The 21,149-nt window shown below is 39.3% G+C and overlaps 1 protein-coding gene across 3 annotated transcripts in view; it reads right to left on the bottom strand.

Moving 5' to 3' along the window:
• Positions 1 to 3,243: 3,243 nt before the first annotated feature.
• UBE4B (ubiquitination factor E4B) overlaps positions 3,244 to 21,149 on the bottom strand; it is a 40,835-nt gene continuing 22,929 nt past the window's right edge. For all 3 annotated transcript variants that reach the window (XM_074609489.1, XM_074609488.1, XM_074609490.1), the window contains 17 exons: positions 20,495 to 20,551; positions 20,032 to 20,148; positions 19,798 to 19,896; positions 19,234 to 19,347; positions 18,016 to 18,214; positions 17,640 to 17,778; positions 15,240 to 15,339; positions 14,338 to 14,465; positions 13,848 to 13,946; positions 10,967 to 11,202; positions 10,128 to 10,254; positions 9,682 to 9,826; positions 8,465 to 8,599; positions 7,884 to 8,075; positions 5,392 to 5,566; positions 4,979 to 5,125; positions 3,244 to 4,556 (listed from right to left, as the gene is read on the bottom strand). In XM_074609489.1, the coding sequence (XP_074465590.1) occupies positions 4,495 to 4,556; positions 4,979 to 5,125; positions 5,392 to 5,566; positions 7,884 to 8,075; positions 8,465 to 8,599; positions 9,682 to 9,826; positions 10,128 to 10,254; positions 10,967 to 11,202; positions 13,848 to 13,946; positions 14,338 to 14,465; positions 15,240 to 15,339; positions 17,640 to 17,778; positions 18,016 to 18,214; positions 19,234 to 19,347; positions 19,798 to 19,896; positions 20,032 to 20,148; positions 20,495 to 20,551 (2,271 nt within the window). In that variant the 3' untranslated portion in view covers positions 3,244 to 4,494. The remainder of the gene's footprint in view (positions 4,557 to 4,978; positions 5,126 to 5,391; positions 5,567 to 7,883; positions 8,076 to 8,464; positions 8,600 to 9,681; positions 9,827 to 10,127; positions 10,255 to 10,966; positions 11,203 to 13,847; positions 13,947 to 14,337; positions 14,466 to 15,239; positions 15,340 to 17,639; positions 17,779 to 18,015; positions 18,215 to 19,233; positions 19,348 to 19,797; positions 19,897 to 20,031; positions 20,149 to 20,494; positions 20,552 to 21,149) is intronic.

Below are 21,149 nucleotides of genomic sequence, written 5' to 3'. Positions count from 1 at the left end.
TCACTGTCTTATGTCTAAGTTTGGAGAGTTCTCACATAAATAGTTCAAGTATGTTAATTCAGCTGCTTGCTTACAGAGCCTTGAAAAACCTGCTAGAAATTTTCAGAGAAAGTCTAGTTACACGTTGAGAAAGAAATGGTAACAAGCACATGACAGAGGCAGTATAGCGTCTGGGAGGTCACTCACTGCAAAGGGAGACAAGAGGAAAATTCCTCTTCAAATATTCAAGTATGGAGTTGAAAGATGGTAATGTATTAAGGCAGTCCTCATCTAGGTGGTTATGATGCCTTTTTAATTATAGAACTTAGGCATTTTATCTCAATTTAGACTAGCCTTCTCAATATCATTTTTGAAAGTCAGGTCTCCTTGGGTAATTTCGAATTAACTTATTAAAAAATGTACTTAAATGGAATTCTACTTCAATGTTCTACTTGTGAATTCTGTCTAAAAAATTAATGTCTGTTCCCTTATAGGAAAGGGACCATTCTTACTGTTTTTATATGCTTCTGACCAATACCATGTAACCCTGCAAAACAGCAGAAACAGATCCAATTCTCTGCAAGCATGTGTGCATTTAAAAGTAGAATTTAGACATGCCTTTTCAATAAAATATTCAGATAATGAAGGTCCCCAGCACAAGAAAAGTGTTCTTGAGCACTATTATACCAAAAAAATGAAAGCAAGCAGTACTGCGAAAAATTTCTTGCATTTATTAGTACAAATAAATATAGCTGGTTATTCAAATCACCGAGATACACTACCTAAAATTGGGAAGCCTGTTTAATTACAGGAAAGAGGGTAGGTTTAAGCTAAGGGATAACGAAAAGGAAGACAGGTACACTGCAGAGCAACGCTCCTGGGGCTTGTTGGAGTCAATCTGTTGCTGGCTAAAGCAGCATTGTCATCCTGCTATTAACAGCATTAGCCTGCCCTTGCTGCCAGCAGGGAATAGTTGACAGAGATGTAAATTGTGCTATTACATAAGTGTAAATTGTGATATAATAGAATCAATTGTACTGAATTGTATTGCTATAGCATCAGAACTTGCCCCAGTAGTTTCTCTAGTCCCATAACTAGAGGGCAAGTAAAGAGCAGCGATACAACCATGTAACTTCAAATTTTCCAAGAAAAGCACATTTTGCAACGTTTATGTAAGTTAGCTGTTCCTGGGATGAGCAAGTCACAGCTCAAAGCTATTCAGATTCTGCAGTTACAGCTAAATGTCAAAGGCAATTTGATCAATTGATACTTTCTGTGATCTCTAATATACAGTCTCTGCATTCTAGTAAACTCACAGTGGGATTGAAAAGGCTAAGTGACATGCTAGTAGGAGGAGGGGAAATCACAAAAACTGCAGGTGGTATTAAATTAATTAAACTAAGAATTATCACACAGATGATGTGCTTTTGTGGGAGATTTACACTTAATCCAATACTAACTTCAGCTTTCCTTTTCAGTTACTCTGCCCACTATCCACTGAAAGGCTGGGGTTTGATTCACTTTTGTATCCAGAGGAAAGCAATATAATGGTACTTTCAGTTGCTCATATTAAAATTATTTCATTAGTCTGCCCAGGAATGCTGAATTTGGGAGACTGTTTGTCTGAATTCACACCTTTGAAATACTTGATACCTAGTTCTCCAGATAAAATTTTTTTAGCCACTTAATGTGAGCCTTTGTGTCTTCTGTAATATCTGCATTGACACAGTTTCAAGTGATAAATGGTTCCCATAATTAGACAAAACAGTTCAGTAATGCACTTTGCTATTTATATTCCTCAGCTGAAACTCTGATATGATGGCAGAATAAACATAAAATCAGATTCTGAAGGGCATTGTCTTGATTAACACATCCTATACCAAATGTAAATATTTATGTTTCCTCCTGTCAGACAAGGTTAAGAGAAATATCCTGAATTTGTTCAAACACACCTTTCAGTTGGTACAGGGGAATAAATAAATAAAAAAAATAATTTCATTGTATGCTTGCATTAAAGAGAGCTAGGTTCCATACAGATTTTCTGGTAAAACATTTAAATTCCCAACCCTCTTTGATACTAGTTATAACACTTCAAATGTGAAATATCAAGAACTATTAGAGAATACAGACCTCAAGCCCTGTACAGGCTACACTTAGCAATGAGGCTTTTTTTAATTTTAGGACAGATTATTTTTGCTTGCCCTCTTCTCATTTTGTAAGGCTGCTCATTGTTTCCACAGCATCTTTATTCACAAAAGGTGGTGGTGTGTCTAATTTATAATAGTTGAAGAAAATTAGAAGAAAACATTTCTTCCATCTTTACAACACATTCCCAATCTATCAATAAAATTAACTTACAGGAAAAAAAACACCCATAATGTGAAACCATAGCAGTTCATTCATCCTCCAGTAAAAAAAAAAAAGAAAAATATATACACCACTGAACAGTTGTCCTCCATATACATAATAAAGTATATGTCCTCCAAATAAAGTATATATTCTGGGATGTTTGTAGAGGTTTCATGCTATAATCCTTAATAAGGAGGTGACAGTGGAACATTTAAGAGTGTTTCTTTATGCAGAAAATAATTACCCCTCTACTAAAAAGGAAAAAACGCACCTTGAAAGTTACAGCTCGCTGCGTACCCTTATAACATGTTCCAAAACCATGAGGGATTTTGATGCTGAGTGACAGCTTGCAGGTAAAAGCACAGCAGACTTGTTCTGTGACTTTGGAAGAGGAGGATTTGAATTTGTGGAAGGAGTGAAGGTTAAGAAATTAAAACTTGTCAACAAACAAGCTTCTCTGTTTTCCCCAAGAGCGGGAAGAAGATTCCAAACTTTGTGTCTGCATGGACTGTTGGAACACACACACACACACTGCAGGGGGGAACACAAAAAAAAAAACCCCAAACCAACAACCAAAAAACCCCCAAACCTACTACATCTTCACATTTTAATTTAGAATTACTTGCACCTCTCAAAGGTCAGCACTGGATTATATATAACCTAACTAAAATTCCTCTTGGAGACTGCCACCAACTGTCATGTAGCTATGAATAGGTATAAGAGTCACCCACTTGGGAACATTCATTAGTTTGAAGTATTACCGATATCTGTGCACACAGAAATTTTTCACATAATTTACTAAGTTATCTCCAGATCCTAAATCACTATCGGCAAACCTGAACTAAGTCACCCAATTGTTTGAATTTTTTTATACTTTCACTGAGACACTTAAAGGAAAGAAAGACAAAGGAAATGTTTTGTGCGAGTGTGTATCATTTATTGTAGTTCAAGAGAGTCAGGAATTGAACAGAAGACACAGCGAAAAACAAAAGAAAAACAACCTTTTTTTTCAGACTTAATTTTAAAACACTGTGGTTTCAAATCCTTTTTAAAAAGGAAATTCAAGTATCATATGCAGGGGGCAGTAATACAAAAATGTTTGTGAATTTTTTTTTTATTCTTTTTTTAAAAATGTAATTCTACATTTCCTGCACCCTTTCTGCTTTGGTAAGGCCAAGCCATGGATACAAATTGGTACGCAACATAAAAAAAAAAAATGACCCCTGCCCCAAACTGCAGCCTCCAAGAGTAAAAGGATCTGCTCTCTGCAGACAAGCTCTAACGGCTCAGAACTCTCATTTAGCATATATTGTATCTGCAGCATTAAAACAATGGATTTTATTTTTTTAAAAGTCACTGAAATCCTGGTATTCCCAAGCATCTTGTTCATGGCAGCTGTTCTAATGTATTTCTATCTCGAGGCTTTTCAAAAATACCAGAGCATCTAGATCAACATAAAGAAAAGGGACATTTCAAAGAACGGAAATTAAAATCCATGTGTGAAGTCTTTGCTTTTTTGAAGTTATCCTTGTGTCTAACACCAATTAAAAACCAAATATGCAAATATGTGTAATATAAAAATACGATCCCAAGATTAACACTTTGTTGCAGGCACAGTTATCGCACAGAATATGTTCTTTTGAGGGCAGGGGAATGATTTTGATTCACAGGGATATTTTTTTTGCATTACAAAAAAAAAAAAAAGACAGCAGTGCAGGATTGATGGGTGGAAGAGGAAGAAGGGAGGGAAAGAGAGAAAAGTTACTTTAGCAGCAAAATGTCCAAGGTTCTAACCACAATCAAATTAATGGATATCTGGCTGTAAAAAATAAGGTTGAAGGGATGCTGCCCTGATCCATTCATCTTTGCTAAAATAATTCAGCTGTAAAAACTCCAAAATGTGACATATTGAAGGACAGTTTTGTAACATAAGCAACTTCCTAGCTTGTCCTCCATGTTATTGACCATCGTTATCACTTAAATATATGTACAAGAATTAAGCCGCTTTTCTCCTCGTCGACATGCTCCTGGTCACTACTGCAAGCCAGTGCCAGTGGGCGTGCTAATCCCATCTATAGCCATCCAAGTGTATCTGTTCCGCTATTACCAGAACAGCCCACGCCCCCGTTCTGCCCGTTGGTGTTGGCGTGCACTGCAAGGGAATTTTTAATGGTCAGCATTCTGCTTGTCTCTCATCCAGGCTTGGATTTGCTCTTTAAGTTCTGGCACTAATAGCATAAAGAAGAGGAAAAGAAATAAAAAAAAAAGAATTATTAAGTTAGCAGTTGAATTATTTAGTAATACTACTACAAGGAAGCTCTGCATAACCAATAGCAATTTCTTTTCTAGAAACCTGATAAGGAATGTCTACTACTATTTTCTTCTCTATCGATATATTTTCTGCACAGCTTTGAGTAAATGAGTTACTCTTTTACCTACCATAACAGTATCATTTTGCCCGGTAGTTATGAAAGCAAGGGTGTGGGTTTTTTCCCCAGAAAAAGGAAAACCAAAAGGAACGAACTCTTCTGCACAAGTTGAGACGAAAGAAACATTACCTCTACACTATCTTCTGAAAGTATATGGAACAAACTGCACACAATTTGCTTCCCCCAGCCAACAGTTCCATTGCTAACTCTTAAACGGATACCTGGTTCCAGCATATTTTCTGTCAGCGTCTGGCGATTGAAAGGATCAGTGGAAGAGTTCAACAGATGCCTCAGGATGATTGACCTGTCCATAATAGTTCCAGATGGCAACCTCACGGGATCAGTCATGAGAGTGTCCATAAGTGGATCTGAGGGCACAAGTGTCTCCTCATTAAATTGAGGACAATAGCTACAAGTTCTATCTGCACACAAAAATACAGTACAATCCCAGGGAAAAAACAAACCAAAGAAACTCTTAACTCTATTTACTTAACTATTTAATTGAAATAGAGCAGGATGTAGGGCTTCATAAATGATACATAGTTTCTATTTATATATACTCTTAGTTGGAATCAAAGTAACAAACCAAATCCCTCTTCTCCTAAAAAGTCAGGATTTAGAAAACTCAACTTGCCTCTGAATTCATCCGGAGCATCGCTGTAATCGATTTCTGCACGGGCATTCTTGGCAACAATTTCCTCCACTTTCTCTGCCAGCAGTTTGAATTTCTCTATTGCTATGGTTGACTTGATTCCAGCCTTTCTCATCTTTGAGATAACCTCCTCAAAGAGCTCTTTACTGTAGGACCTCTACAAGCAAAGCATAAAAAGCCAACTTTGCTGAGTTGTTCTATCCTAACACACCATAAAAATTCTAAAGATCTTTTAATGCATTTTTAAAACTTCAGAAGGAGGGGATCAATGAAACCGCAACATTATGTCAGACAGAAAAGCAGCATGCAGATAACATTTCATCTAGCACCAAAATGTCAACTTTGGGGTAGACTTGTGCTTTTTACTGATCATCACCACCGTAGAACTGTTCAGAACACCAAAAAAAAAAAAGGAAAAAAAGGCAACATCGCCTAATCGAAATGAATAAGACACTCAGAGAGGCTGACTATAATTATTAGGGTTGTTCCTTAGACAAAACAGCTGTCTTGCCACTCCTGTCTATTCTTGTCTTCACAAGTCTTGGCTGAAAATACAGCATAAAATGAAAAGCTCTCATGAGTTCTTAACTTCTCTGATAATGCGTAAGGCAGTACTGGGAAAGAAGTGATTCTTTCTCCTAACACAAACAAAACCAAACAAAAATCCCAGCCCCTGATGTTGCAAAAATAGTATGGCAAATCCCAGGGAACTAAAACTTGCCGGAAACCTGCCAATTGGTGCAGTAAGAACTGTGCAGCTACATAGTACAGCATCCAGAGAGACCAAATGCACATCCCATAATTTCAACTGAAGCAAGCACTGCTTTCATGGAAAAAAAAAAAAATAGGCAAGGACTTTTGAAAGCTGCTTATGTTCTAAAGACACCATTTTCTTTTAAGTTCACAATACCATGTTTTGATATAAGGCTTTTAAGAAAAATTGTTATTTACACTGCAGTGCAAGGCTGAATTAAATGACAAAACAAAACACATTAAGTCTAACAGATTTCTATTTTCCTTGAGGATTTTAAGATGTTCAACACGGCCCTACTTCTTTCATCTACACTATATCGCACCAAGAAATACCATTCACTGCTCTGGACACACAGCGCCCACCCAAACTCCTTTCTAGTCCCCAAAGGAGACCAGAACTATGGCAATATGCCCAGGGCTTTATAAACGTTTTCAGATTCCTTCTAATACGTGCCAGGATTGGCAAACGGGGGATGTATCAAAATGCTTTAGAGAGACCCTGCCATGATCAAGCAACTTTTTGTTTGTTTTGTTTTGGTTTTTCCCCTCCTAATACCAGTAGCCATTACCCAACAGTGCATTTCCTTGGTGTTTCTTTCCTGTCATTGACAGTTTCCAAGATACTAGTCACTCCCCCGCCTTTTTATGAAGGGCTACTTTGTTAATTAAGCTTTATTCCAGTTCCCACACCAGCAGGCTTCTTTCTTTTTAATCCCTATGTCATTGCTGTGCATTTTGCCGTGGCTAGCATCGATGAATGAATGATGGATAACATTCTTACTCCCATGTACACTGAACAGCATAAAAAAAATACACTGCACGCTCATTAGACACGTGCAAACACATAAGGTCTGTTTTGGAAGTGTTACTGATGTTATCTGCAATGATCAGAACTTAAGTAATTACAGAAAAAAGATCATGTTTTTTCTAGACATGCACTAGACATGCAAATACAGCTTCACATATTGTCAAGCAGCTTCCACTAGAATTTCAAGTAGCCACCGAGAACATTTTTTTCCTCTAGATTTTGAAAAGTTTGTATTATAAGACACGGGCACAGACAGATGCGATTCTCTAGTTCAACAGCTTTACAGGAACAGAAGTGAGCGATACCTTATCTACCTTAAGAATTAACATTCTGCTCTGAAGACTACCATGAGGAGTTCAAAGGTGTCTCACATGTGTTGCATTTTGTCAGTTTATTACACAGCCATTTAATAAGAGGAAAGGGAATACCATTTGGAAGCTGTTAATCTAGAAAGTGAACTTTGGATTGTTAAACGGGGCTTTTGCTCTCAGGCCCAGCCCTGCCTGTTTCACATGTTCTTGATGAGGAACGGGGGGAGGGAGTCAAAACTCTTTGTATGTTTCAGTTTTCCCACTTGCAAAATTAGGACAAAGTACTTCTGCTAATTTACCAGGAGGCTGTAGCTAGTAAGTGACTAACGCTCAGGAAACTTCCTATGCATGTGAAGTGCTGGAGATATTTATGTGTGTCTATAGGTTTGCAAAACACTTTGAAAACCTACCCATCTACAAAGAGCAGACAGAATACAAACATAAGTGATCTGCTGAAAGAAAACAAACTGGAAACATATACAATAGAAATCAGGTGGCAGCATAAAAGTAGGATGAAACTCTTCTAGAGAATTCTGCAGAGTCCACAGAACGTCTGTCCACAGTGCTTTTGCCCTTAGTCCCCTCATCTTTTTGGAGCTCACCTGATCATCAGCAATCGCTTTAGCAAAGCGAGCACAATCTAGCTGTAGATAAATGTCAGTCAGTTGGTCCAACAGCTTCTTTGGTTCAAACCCATATTTCTCAGGGTTTTCCACTTTCAGGTCACGGCACTTGGGGCCACAGAGTTGCTGTAAGTTAAAGTTCAACATAGCGGCCAATCGCGGTCCAAGTTCCTACAAGGCCAAAGTAAAACACAGATCACAGCATGAAGGCAGTGATAAAGAAGATTATCACTAGATTTGCATACAGCAAGATCAGGAATTAACTAATTAACTAATAAAATTATCATTTTGTAGGCTTGCAGGAAGCATCTTTTCTTTATGCATGTTTTCCATTAAAAGAAAAAAATATGCAAACAGCTTCTGTCTGGAAGGATCACACCATCTCAGTGACTCAGGTGATGCTCTTAACATCAAGTAACTTCAACAGCAATTAAATTTCAATGAGTTGCAGAAAGGGGAGGAGAATGGAGACAAAGGGCTACCAAACATTTCCACGTTATTATCCAACATGAGAGACATTAGAGAAGCCAGAAACAAAGTTAAACCTAAGCAGGACTTACAGGTCTGAGAAAAGGCTTTTGAACCTGCTTGGTAAGGATATGGAACATATCAACAGTTTCTGTTGCCAGGGCAAGATATGAACGAGACACACGCTCATCCTGAGCTAGCTGCGACTGCCGAGCCTGTTGCTGATCCTAGAAAATAAACATTCAGTGGTTACAAGTCCATAGAACTTCCTACATCATCACCCATCAACACCGTAACAGCCATAACGCTAACACGGTCTAGACAGATAGAACAGACTGTGATACAAATCCATATGCGATACATTTCTCAATTTAAGGTACGGCTCACTTTTACTACCTAATACTAAATGAAAGCCTGCACCAATTTTCCAGAATTCTGTAACACTAAAAACAAATGCAAACGATGTCACAAGACTCCACAGTTATTGAGTCTGTTTACATCCTGTAACTGCTCCTCACAGCTGCAGAACTGGCTTATGCTTCCTTTCCATCCAAATGCTAATATTTCTAAAACCAGCTTGGGACCTGAGAGTCCAGTGAGGTTCTCTCTAATTTATGCACCATTATAAGTAATGAACACTCCACACTGGCACCGTCTGGAGATGATGTTCCAGCTCTTTGTGTCACTACAGTAACACCTTTACCTTGCTAGCAGGCAGAAACAGGAATAAAGGCTTCAGAAGAGCAAACCAGAATAAATTTAACAAACAAGATCTTTATAGCTTTTCTTTTCAAAGTCTTTTTTTTTTTTTAAAATCAATAACCTTAAAATAGAAATGCCTGACATTGGTGGGTCAACACACACAATTATTGTTTAATCAGGCTAAGGTCTGAGGTATAGGACTCTAATTGTCAGCATCGAATCTACCCAGGATCAATGCATTAACAACATAAAAGCTTCTATTCCTTGAAGTCAATTCAACTGGCGAGCATCTTCCAAAACCTCCTTCAAGAAGGTTAGGGTCTCAATTTCTCCACTTAGAATTAAGTGCACAGTAATTTAAAACTTTACGCTATTTCCACTTCACACCCCACTCTTTGCCAGCCACAACATAACTACACAGAATGATGTTTTTCGCAGAATGTCATCCAGAGTGATGACGGCCATACTGGCAGCAAGAAAAAGCATCGAGAACCGCTTCTCGTGAGCAGCTCTTTGGTGCTGCCCCTTATTAAAAGGTTCTTTTAATGGTCTTGTATTAAAAAATTAAAAATAAGTAAAGGGCACTTTAAAAACCAGCTCTGTTCACCCTGGGCAGCAGGTCCCATTGTTCTTTATTCTTCATCTCCTCTTGCACTTCATGGATACGTTTTAGGGACTCCAGACTCTCATCCAGCAAGAAAGTTGTGTCATTTATCAGCATGTTGATGTAGCGAACAAACTGCTTCCCAGAGCTGAAAACATCGAAACACAGTTATGGCAGCAGTAGAGTAGACAGGCGTGCAGAACAGTCTGCAACCCCAGCAACACTCCTCCTGCACTGTATATTTCCAACAACGATCCCATTGCCCATGCCAAGTTGATCATGGTGTCCAGAGCTCAGTTTAGCAACACTCCAGTTCTACTGGAAGGAGTTGCCATTTAAGATACAATGGAAAGCAGCATCACCCATTCCCAAAGGCAATGACCTCCTCCAGCCATTGCCTGAGCAGCCTGCATGACAGTAAGCGGCATCATGCACAATTTCTTACTCACTTGAACTCTTCCATAAATGTACCATGGTGAGCTATATTCTGCCAGAGGCTTTTGAAAATGGTGCTGATGTGGTAGCGGATCGTAAACTTGTCATAGAATTCACTAGTGGCTCCAGTATGTTCAACATCTGGAAAAGAAAACAGATCCCGGAAATTAAATCAAAACTCTTTCCCACCAGGATTCACCTGCACGCACTACCTCTCTCCCTTACTGTCTGCACTGTGATGAGCTTCAAGCACCAAGCTTTAAAAGATTAAATTCAATGCCCATTCGTAAGTCTCCATCTTAGTCCCCATTAAAAGAAACATTGTGCATTTTACTAATCCAGAACCAACCTCATTTCTGGAGAAAAACCCTCAGAAAACAAAACTTTCTATCTAGTCAACTCCACCCTGCTCTTCGTCCCACAGTCTAAAATTTCATTAAGAAAACTCTGGGAACACTGCAAAAATACTTGGTTTTATGGGTGCAAAGCCCTTTTGAAGCATCCAAATCTACAGGAGTAGCAAAACCACAATCAGAAGATTTAAAATCCCAATATTGCCTTACAAAACAAACAAAAACCTTCCAGTTTGGAATCCAAACACCACAAAAAACAATTGTCACGTTAATCTACAGTGCTACTGCACAGCAGCTTGTGGAAGGACTAGAGTTCTCAAGGTTCCATCTAGTGCTATTCCCCCGATTCCTGAGCAACAAAGCCTCATCTTTACAAGACCCAAGATCTACCTGGGTTGGTTTTTGGGGTTTTGTTTGTTTTTTAAAGGTTACAACAGCCTTTTGCCTTGTAATACTCATTGCTTACTGTACACTCACTGAAGTATAGACAAAGAACTTACCAGTGTAAAACTTCATCAAGGAGGGGACTAACAATTTAGTGGAGAGAGGATGATTCTCAATCATTTCAAAGAACTTTTGCGTCCGGGGCTGAACAGCTGGATTTGTCATGAACATCACTTCCACCAGCTTGGCTACTAAGTAAGGATTTCGGATGTAGTTCTGGTTGCACAGCATCACAACAAGGAACATCACTATGTCCTGAGTACAGGGCTCATAAAGCACCTGAGGAGCATATCTGAAAAGAGGGAGACAAGGAAAGCAAAATGAAAATCCCCAGCCCTGTATTGTCTACAGATGATTTATCACATACATCAAGTAAGTTCAGATAACTCATTAGCAACAGGAAATGTTTAGTCATTTTATCATAATTTCCCATCGTTCCTTACAGAAACTAGATTTTTTACTCTTCCAAAAGGTCTTGCCAGCTCTTCACTACTGGAAGCTAGTTTGGCCACTAACATTAAGGACAACAAAAAAAGTTTTTATAAATACATCAACAAAAAGAGAGCCAGGGAGAATCTCCATCCCTTACTGGATGCAGGGGGGAAAGTTGTAACCAATGATGAGGAGAAGGCTGAGATACTTCATGCCTTCTTTGCCTCCATCTTCAATAGTCAGACCAGCTATTCCCAGGGTGTTCAATCTCCTGAGCTGGAAGATAAGAATGGAGAGCAGAACAACCCACCCACAATCCAGGAGGAAGTAGTCAATGATCTGCTTCTGCACCTAGACGTACATAAGTCTATGGGGCCGGACGGGATTCACCCAAGAGTACTCAGGGAGCTGGCGGGAGAGATCACCAAGCCCCTCTCCATCATTTATCAACAGTCTTGGTCAACAGGGGAGGTACCAGATGACTGGAGGGTGGCTAACGTGACACCCATCTACAAGAAGGGTCAGAAGGAGGATCCGGGAAACTACAGGCCTGTCAGCCTGACCTCGGTCCCAGGAAAGATCATGGAGAGGATCATCTTGAGTGAGCTCTCACAGCAAGTGCAGGGCAGCCAAGGGATCAGGGCCAGCCAGCATGGGTTTAGGAAAGGGAGGTCCTGGTTAACCAACCTGATCTCTTTCTATGACCATGCAACCTGCCTTCTGGATGCGGGGAAGGCTGTGGACATTGTCTATCTGGACTTTGGTAAGGCCTTTGACACCGTCCCCCACAGCATTCTCCTGGAGAAGCTGGCGAATCATGGCATAGACAAGTGTACTCTTCACTGGGTAAAAAACAGGCTGGATGGCTGTGCCCAGAGAGTTGTGATTAACGGGGTGAAATCTTCTTGGTGGCCGGCCACCAGTGGTGTCCCTCAGGGCTCAGTTTTGGGGTCAGTTTTGTTTAACATCTTTATCAATGATCTGGATGAAGGGATTAAGTGCACCCTCAGTGAGTTCGGAGATGACACCAAACTAGGTGGGAATGTTGATCTGCTTGAGGGTAGGAAGGCTCTACAGAGGGAGCTGGACAGGCTGGATTGATGGGCCAAGGCCAACTGTATGAGGTTTAATAAGGCCAAGTGCCGGGTCCTGCATTTCGGTCACAACAACCCCAAACAACACTACAGGCTTGGGGAAGAGTGGCTAGAAAGCTGCCCGGCAGAAAAGGACCTGGTGGTGACGGCAGACAGCCAGCTTAACATGAGCCAGCAGTGTGCCCAAGTGGCTAAGAAGGCCAACAGCATTCTGGCTTGTATCAGGAACAGCGTGGCCAGCAGGAGTAGGGAAGTGATCGTGCCTCTGTACTCAGCACTGCTGAGGCCTCACCTCGAGTACTGTGTTCAGTTCTGGGCCCCTCTGTACAAGAGGGACATTGAGGTGCTGGAGCGTGTCCAGAGGAGAGCGACCAGGCTGGGGAGGTGTCTGGAGACCAGGGCATGTGAGGAGAGGCTGAGGGAGCTGGGCATGTTTAGCTTGGAGAAGAGGAGGCTGAAGGGAGACCTCATTGCCCTCTACAACTACCTGAGAGGAGGGTGTAGAGAGGTGGGTGTTGGCCTCTTCTCCCAGGTGAATAATGACAGGACCAGAGGAAATGGTCTGAAGTTGCGGCAGGGGAGGTTTAGATTAGATATTAGGAAGAATTACTTCACTGAAAGAGTGGTCAGGCACTGGAACAGCCTGCCCAGGGAGGGGGTTGAGTCACCATCCCTAGAGGTATTTAGGAAACGTGTAGATGTGGCACTTCAGGGCATGCTCTAGTGGCAGAGATTGTACGTTGTTTGGTTGGACTCGGTGATCTCAAAGGTCCTTTCCAACCATGAAGATTCTATGATTCTAAGCTGAATTTTAGCCTGAAACACTACCATATTCTTTTGTTGTTGAAGTACCACTATAACAGCACCTCAGGAAGGGAAGAGCAAACATCTCCTGATCACATAACACAGCAAAGTCTGAATCTGAAGGCACATTTTCAGGAAGAAAGTGTCCAGCTTCAGAACTCCAGGATCACTTCTGAAGACTATTCATGCCCATCTAAGCTCCTAGAACTATACAAATGCATTTCATGCCAGCAAATTTATAAATGGAGGAGTTTTCTACTTATTAATCTACGACTTTTTAAAATTATTCTTCTAGGGATGATTTAACATATCATGAGATCAAAAGGACTCAGCAAACTCCAAACCATAAAGAAAATTCTTGGGGGGATGGAAGCAAAAAGCCTTCGACTTTCTTCCAAGAAAAAAAATCAGGTTAGAAGGGACTCTGGAGCTCATCTAGGCATTATATCCGCAGCAATGCCTGCCAATCTTATGGCTGTTGTTAAAAAACAGAGCATTAACTACAGAATAGCTGGGAAACTACTTTCGCACCCCAAATTTACATGCACACCACCCATTACAGGGGTAAATGGTAGTACTAATTTCTTTTTGATATTGCTTTACTTACTGTACAATAAAAAATAAAAATTCAGCAACATCTTCCACGTAAAACTCTGGCAATGCTGCAAATACCTTCGGAACTTCAGGAGTTAAAGGCAATTTTATGCTGCAGAATAAAAGAGACAACAAACAGGACAGTAAAATAGCAGGGTTAAGTCAAAAGTGTCACGAGCTCTATTACGGAATTCTCCTATGGGAACACTTTACAAGAGTTCTGAAACTGATTTTTTTTAGATCCATGTCACTACTTCAAGTACACTAAAAATACCCAAGGGCTGATCCCCCCTCAACTGAGCCTTAAACTATAAATAAGACATATATTCCATGCAAGAATGTACGTCACTGACATAAATAAAGTAACAGTCACGTAAGAATACAGATACTGCAAAAAAACCCAACATCACCACTAAAACTCTAGAACTGCTAAATTCAGTAAATAATTTAACATGATCCGAGAAATCTTTGATACAGTTTACACGGACTATCCTGACACTCACTTGGGATAGGCAGGGTCAAGAATGCGAAGCATCAGCTGAATCACCATGCCATAGAAATTCAGGCATCTCCTGAGAAAGTTTTCGTCCAGCAAGCCAGCATCCGCACAAGCCTTGCACCTCACCAGTTTCTGCAGAATATACACACAAAAACTAATCCAGGGGAAGATAACATAAAAGGAAGGTCAAGTCTCTCCAAACTAATCAATACATCTATGAATTACGACAATTGTACAATGGTGTCTTCTTAAAATATGCCCTTATTTGAAGAAAACAGGGCACTTAAGCCCCAACATATAAAGAAAAATGTGCACATAATTCAGAGTTGCAAGGAGAGTGGAGTCTTTTACAAGGAGCCTTTATGGGAACAGTGAAAGAAATAACAGAGGTATCAAAGTGGGAAAATGTGCAATTAAAGTAATTTTGGTGATACAGTTCAGGAAATTTATTTCAATTTATACTAGGAAGACCTAAACGGGACAGACCTTCAAAAGAGAGGACCCCAGCATACACAACTTTGCAAGAATTCTACATGACATGAGGGACGCGAGAGTTCCACCTCCATCTTGGGCATGGATTGTGCATGCACAACTACCCATGAACAAACCACAATCCCTTTTCTGTTCTCTCTCCAATAAAAGTGGTATTATCTTCTTTCTGAGGAATACTGGCTAAGTTATTCTTGGTGTTACTTTGAATTTTGAATTCACCATTAATGTTTTATTGTATCATGACCACCATCTAGCGCAGTCAAAAATGTTTTAACAAGCTCATGTCGTTCATTGATTCAAACCCACCATTTTCAAGAAGCATCAGTGCAAGTTACATTTAAACATTAGGACACAAAGTGAACATACAGGCAGGCTGACAGCGGCACTTAGTCGAGAACTGAATCACTTACAAACCTTAAGCTGTGTCTTGCAACGCTTCAGCATTTCTCGATGTCTGGTAGCCAGAGGAGAATCCTTCCATTGACTTTCATTGTTTTTCAAATCTTCAACAGTCCTGAAAACCACATGCAATAATTAGATATTATGACAGAGAGGATACGTACTGCCATCTACAAGGCACTTAACCTACTTATCTGCTAGATACAGAGGAAATATTGAGAAGAAAAATGGGGTAAAAAGCTAATAATTTTCATAGAAGTTACCCATCATCATAATAAGAAAAGTAAATTGCTTTTGTAAATGCAGACTGAACATCTGCACAGTGTGCATTCAAAGGCATGACATACACTAGCTCCAACATACACACCTGTCAGAAATCAGAACAGTGGAAAAAAAAAAAAGAGGATGAAACACAGAAGGGATTTCTCCTGTCTGACAAACTAATTTTATCCACTGTATAAAAAAAGAGTATTTGCCTTATTTTTTCAAACTGAAGTCTACAGTCACTCTAAAGGAAGGTTAAAAGGATATTATTAAAATTAACCCAAAGACAAAGAAAGGCCAGTCAAGTTAACAACAAGATATTTGGTGATCTCATTTGTCTTCTAGTATCAGAAAGGAAAATGGAAAAGAGAATCAGCTAAGGAAGAAAAAGGCAAGATTAACTAGAAACGTCTTCCCTTTCCCAAGGTACAAGTCTGCATCTTGTGTGTCTTCCCACTTTCCACCACTGTAAATGATTTTTTGCAGTTTTTTCTACCCTTCTCATGCTCCACTTCCCATAAAGGCCAGGTTTGCAGAGGAGTACAACACGTGAACAGCCTGTAGTCCCCTGTCAGTGTAAGGACCAGTAAATCAAGGTGGTTGATTTACCTGCCCCTCTCCTACCCATCTTCTCACTTTGCCCCACAGAAGAGAAAACTTAAATGTACATTACACACACCATTTACATTTTAAAAAGCCTACGTACTCCCATATATTCATCCTTTTCAGGAAGGGCAGCTGATTGGAACAAAACTCAACATACTGTATGAATATATATATATTCAACTATACGAATACTCTAAACACGAATTCTTTTCCACATGAATCTCTGCCTACAGCAGAAAAATATCCCATCTAATTTCTTTATTCCCAACATCTAATTACATTGCCCAATGTTGCAAGCAAGTAAGCAATTGATGGAAAATGCTGAACACTAAGCTCCTATTGATGTCAGCCAAGAGCTCTTCACTCCGCACTGTTAGATGGAGATTGCTGCATAAGCAACTCCTTTGCAACAATTCTAAATAAGGAAAAAGCAGCAATTCCTTTTTCAAGCCAAATGTATGGCTTATTTGCAAGTAATCCACAGCCTTTTTTATATGACAATACTTTTTTTTTTTTTTTTAAGATGAAAATACTTTTTTTTTCTTTAAGATATACCAACTCTTCCTGCTCCGTTCTCTGCAGCTTCTCAGGTTCTTGGCCTGCATGTGCTTTAAAAACTAAAAATTAAATCACTACGAATGCAGTCCAAAAATCCTGTAATGAACTCATGGTACTACTGCCAAGGAACATTTACCAAAATGCAATGAGTGCAATTATAAACAATGGAAAATACTGATGATACAAAAACTGTTCTAATTTTAACAGAGTATTCTTCGAGGTTTAACAACTATAAAAGTCTGTTTGAGTTTATGCCAAGAGAAATGGAAAACAGCAGTATCTTCATGTCAACATCATAACTTTTATTTATATTTTTTAAAATGGTAAACCACGTGCTGAAGTACATGTACACCAACAATATTAAAAGTTTATTGCTGAAGCCTCTCCTGCTTCCCCAAGGGTATGACATGTTATCCCACCTCAGAAGCCAGGGAGAAAAATGTAAATATCTTCCAGGACATACCAAACAGCACAGGCACCAACTAACGACGTCTTGTTTCTGAAGTCACAAGTCATCTACAATGACTGGATTGTAAGACATGGAACTTTATATGCACTCCTACAGCTACGTCAAGGAGCCTGAGGCACTGGATGTCCACACACCATCAACCACATCACACAGTAAGTTATAACAAACAGTGTTAAGTAATGTCATGAATGCTAAAATGCTCTGAAGACAATTCAACTGTCTTTTAAATAGAATGGTCTTCTCACCAATTTGAGCGGCCTTGTGTAACCAATATCCTCCATCCCATTACTATTTGAATTCCTGATTCAAGCTACTGTCCCTCAACGTAAGCAAAAATCCGTACGGGCCAAAAGCAGCAGATTAACAAATAGTTAAGATGATCCGTACTGAGCAGCAGTTTTACCCAGATTGTCATTCTAATTCCCATTAAGTTTATAGGAGTTGCCATCACGGTGAGAAGATGATGTTGCCAGGATGCTAAGACTCTCGGATGTGCTAGATAATTAACAACTTCTAACCTGTTGAGTTCCCTGATGGCCCGCAGTCTACGTATGTACCGACGACAGCTTGGCAAGATTGAGAGATGATGGGCATGCAGGGTTAGGAAGAAACATTCTGTTGGGAATTTCGGTTCAGAGAATGGAGACGGATCCCTGTCTAGAAAACAAACAAACAAGCAAGCAGTACAGGTGAATAAATTAAAAAATGAACTGCCTTACTAGGGGTGAGACCTTGAACTCAACTTTCTTTAAAACAACTAAGAGCAGACAGCATCAAGAATAAACATTTAGGAATAGGGGAATTATTTGCTGGAATTAAGTACTTCTGTGTACATCCAGTATCAAAAACTGAAGGCAGAGTAAATGCTTAACACATCTCACTAAGAGTACTCACAAAGTTCAGCGATCCAGGCTGCAACATCCTCCATTGTTGCTTTCACTCTTGTCTCATCTGTTGGGAGGTCAATACGACACCTGGGATGAAATATGTACATGGGATCAACCGTTTCCAGCTTTATCTTCGTACTTAGTTGCTGTAGTACCCATAAGAAGTTGAGCATAAAGCCATCTGTAGATACCAAACGATCATCTGTCTGTGGAATAAGAAAGGAAATAGTTAAAGACATAAGCTCTCAAGTACAAGGGCATTTTCTGCTGCTTTAACGGTATTCAACATAAATGAAGTATGCAAGTTCACGAAAAGGGAGAAATGATGGAGAACGTGGATCTTCATCATAAGGAGACCTTTGTGATATTGGAAAGGTCACTTACTAACTTACATATTATCTGTCTCTATGATTCAAGTAGTCATTCTCAAGAGTACTAAACAAACGCATAAAAAAAAGTAATAGGAGACCTAAGAAATTAAAAGGGCTTAAAAAAGGCCTCTTGCAAGAATGGTTTGCCACAGATATAGACAGCAACAGAAGAGCTTCAAATAGTTGCTGAGCTTCAATTCATAAGTTATATCTTAAGTGTAAAGTTTCCATTGCTTCTTCACTGGAATTTCACAGAAATATTCCTTGCAATTGTTCCAAGTGTTTGCTTTTGAAAAGGGGATTGAAGACAACAATGATGCAAACTTCAGTTGTTCGGGATTCATGCACAGATTTTATCACAGGAAGTAAGTGCAATGCATTAATTAAACAATGGCAAAATACCATCCCTGTTGTTTCGCTGGAAGCATGCCAGTTCAGATCTGCATTAGTCCTTTTATAGAAACCACACAAACAAAGCTTAGCAACTCACCAGCTGGGAAATATGTTTTTTTAAACATAGCCAATTGGAATGAATGATGCCCCCATGAACTGAAGGGGAGGGAGGGGAGAGTGCAAAGCTTTAAACATCTAATATAAAATCCCTGTTAATGAAGTGACATGGCAGTCCTAAGACAGGAAACAACATCAACTGATCAAATAGGTAAAACAGAGTCATTTTGGAAACTTATTGAAAGAGATAAAGACTGATGACAGGGTTTCTTGCCTGTTGTAGGCATTCAAAATTATTTTGCCCTCCATTCCAGAGCCACCACCGCATGAGCCATCTAGTGCTGTTTGCGCATTGACAAGGACCACAAACCACAAATTATAGGAAGAATCTTCCTTTTATTTACCTGCATTTGTGCCTTTTTCATGTTGGCATTGACAATAGCTGCCATGTAATTGAGAGCCGCTTCTCGAGTTTCACCATTCAGTAAAATACTGTGTAGAATCTTGAACAGCTCTTGCTGGAATTTCAAGTAAACATTCTGTCAGGTTGCACATACTTCTGAACATTGCATTCCTGCTTTCTGTTGCAGTTTTATTTTCTACAAATTCCACAAAAGTAACTACAACTTCTGTTATGGTCTTATTGTAAACATTATATGCATATATTAGTTAGGAAATTAGTTACAGAAAAGATGTATATGGACTAGTGCAACACACATACTACTAATACAGTATGCATTTTTTTACTCATCCTTTAACATGAACTATAATCCATGACTAACTGTTCTGTCATTTTCTGAATTGGCTTACAGCACACTAATTTTCTTCCTAATTCCCTTCAGCCATATCCTAACAGACTTGTTGTTTAATACAGAAGCTAGATTATTTTAGATTATATTCTTCATCTATGTCAAGACCAAAAAACCCACAATATTTTTGCATTATTTTTTAAACATGAGAAGACTTACCCTAGCTAATTCCAGGTAATGTTGCAAAGACTGGCTAACAACTCGGGTGTTTTCAAGAGTAATTGCAGGCCCTGAGAAGTACTTTTCGACTACTTTGTTCTGAAAGTAGAATGAATATTGGCAAATGTATTGAACATACTGGGGAAGGGGAAAAAAAAAAAAAAACACAACAAAAATCCAACCAAACAAGAAACACCCACCACAGTACAATCAACATCCTTCCGTAACACTTACATCATCTTCAGCAAAGACAGAGAGACTGAAGAAGGCTCCAAGATAGGAAAGTCTTTGCAGCTCTCTTCCTGCACCTGTGCTTAAAGATTTAGGCAACCACAAGGGCAAAGAGACAACCTAGAAAACAAGAGAAACAGCAAGTTAATGAAAGCTGCTATGTCAGCTGTACTGTTTTACTTGCACTTCGAGTGTTTGCCACATGCCCTCAATTCTTCAACATTCAGTCATGCCAACAGCTAAATGGAAATGTCTCCTTGGTATTTCAGTCCCATTTGCCTTCATTTTTCTAAATTCTCAGGGAAAAGGACTCCTTTACCAGTTTACTTTAAACTACTGTTTAGCATGAGATACTACAGCAGCCCCTGTTTACAGTTCTGAAGAACATTATCAAGGTGGACCAAATGATATAACAAAGTTACATGGTTCTTTTAACTTGAAAAAAAATCAGACTGGATACACTTACCAAACTGCACATAGGGTGTGTTTTCCCAAACTTGATTTCACAAAGTTCACATAGTGCCTATAAAGAAATCCCAAGAAAAAACACTTTTGTGTGTAATTCCTGAATAACCTGTCTGCAAATAACAAGCTTAACATGGTAAACTGCTGAAAGAGCCAAACCTTTTTCCCTTAATCAGTGGAAAAACTTTTACCTTCTACAATGGTGAAGAGGTCCAAAAAGAGCTACAGCACACCCTGCTCCCACTTTAGCTTTTACATCTGTTCCAAATTGTCTCAAAAAGGCTAACATGCCTCACAGAATAATAAATTATTGCACTTATTTCAAAAATTAGCTGTGCAAATTGTTTGCTCAGAACATAACAATGCCTTTACTGGACTCCTGAACTGACACAGAAAAGTCCGTAACAATAATAAATAGAGCAATTGTTCTATACATACACCGAGGCCTTTGTCTTTTGAATCAGAGTGGAAAAATGTCAGATGAACACAGAAGCCAGAAACAAAGAATCCTATCCAAGATCTCTAACTCACTTTCAACTGCAGCACAGAAAAAAGGAAAGCAGTTACGAGACAATTCTGAAAACACAAGAATACTGTAGGCTTTCACATATCCCGTTTTCTCCTCTATTACATGTTCTCATTCTTCAATTGTACTA

Source organism: Larus michahellis, chromosome 16, assembly GCF_964199755.1.
Source record: "Larus michahellis chromosome 16, bLarMic1.1, whole genome shotgun sequence".
Taxonomy (NCBI): domain Eukaryota; kingdom Metazoa; phylum Chordata; class Aves; order Charadriiformes; family Laridae; genus Larus; species Larus michahellis.
The sequence above is the reverse complement of the archived record's forward strand: the minus strand, read 5'-3'. Positions and strand labels throughout refer to the sequence as shown.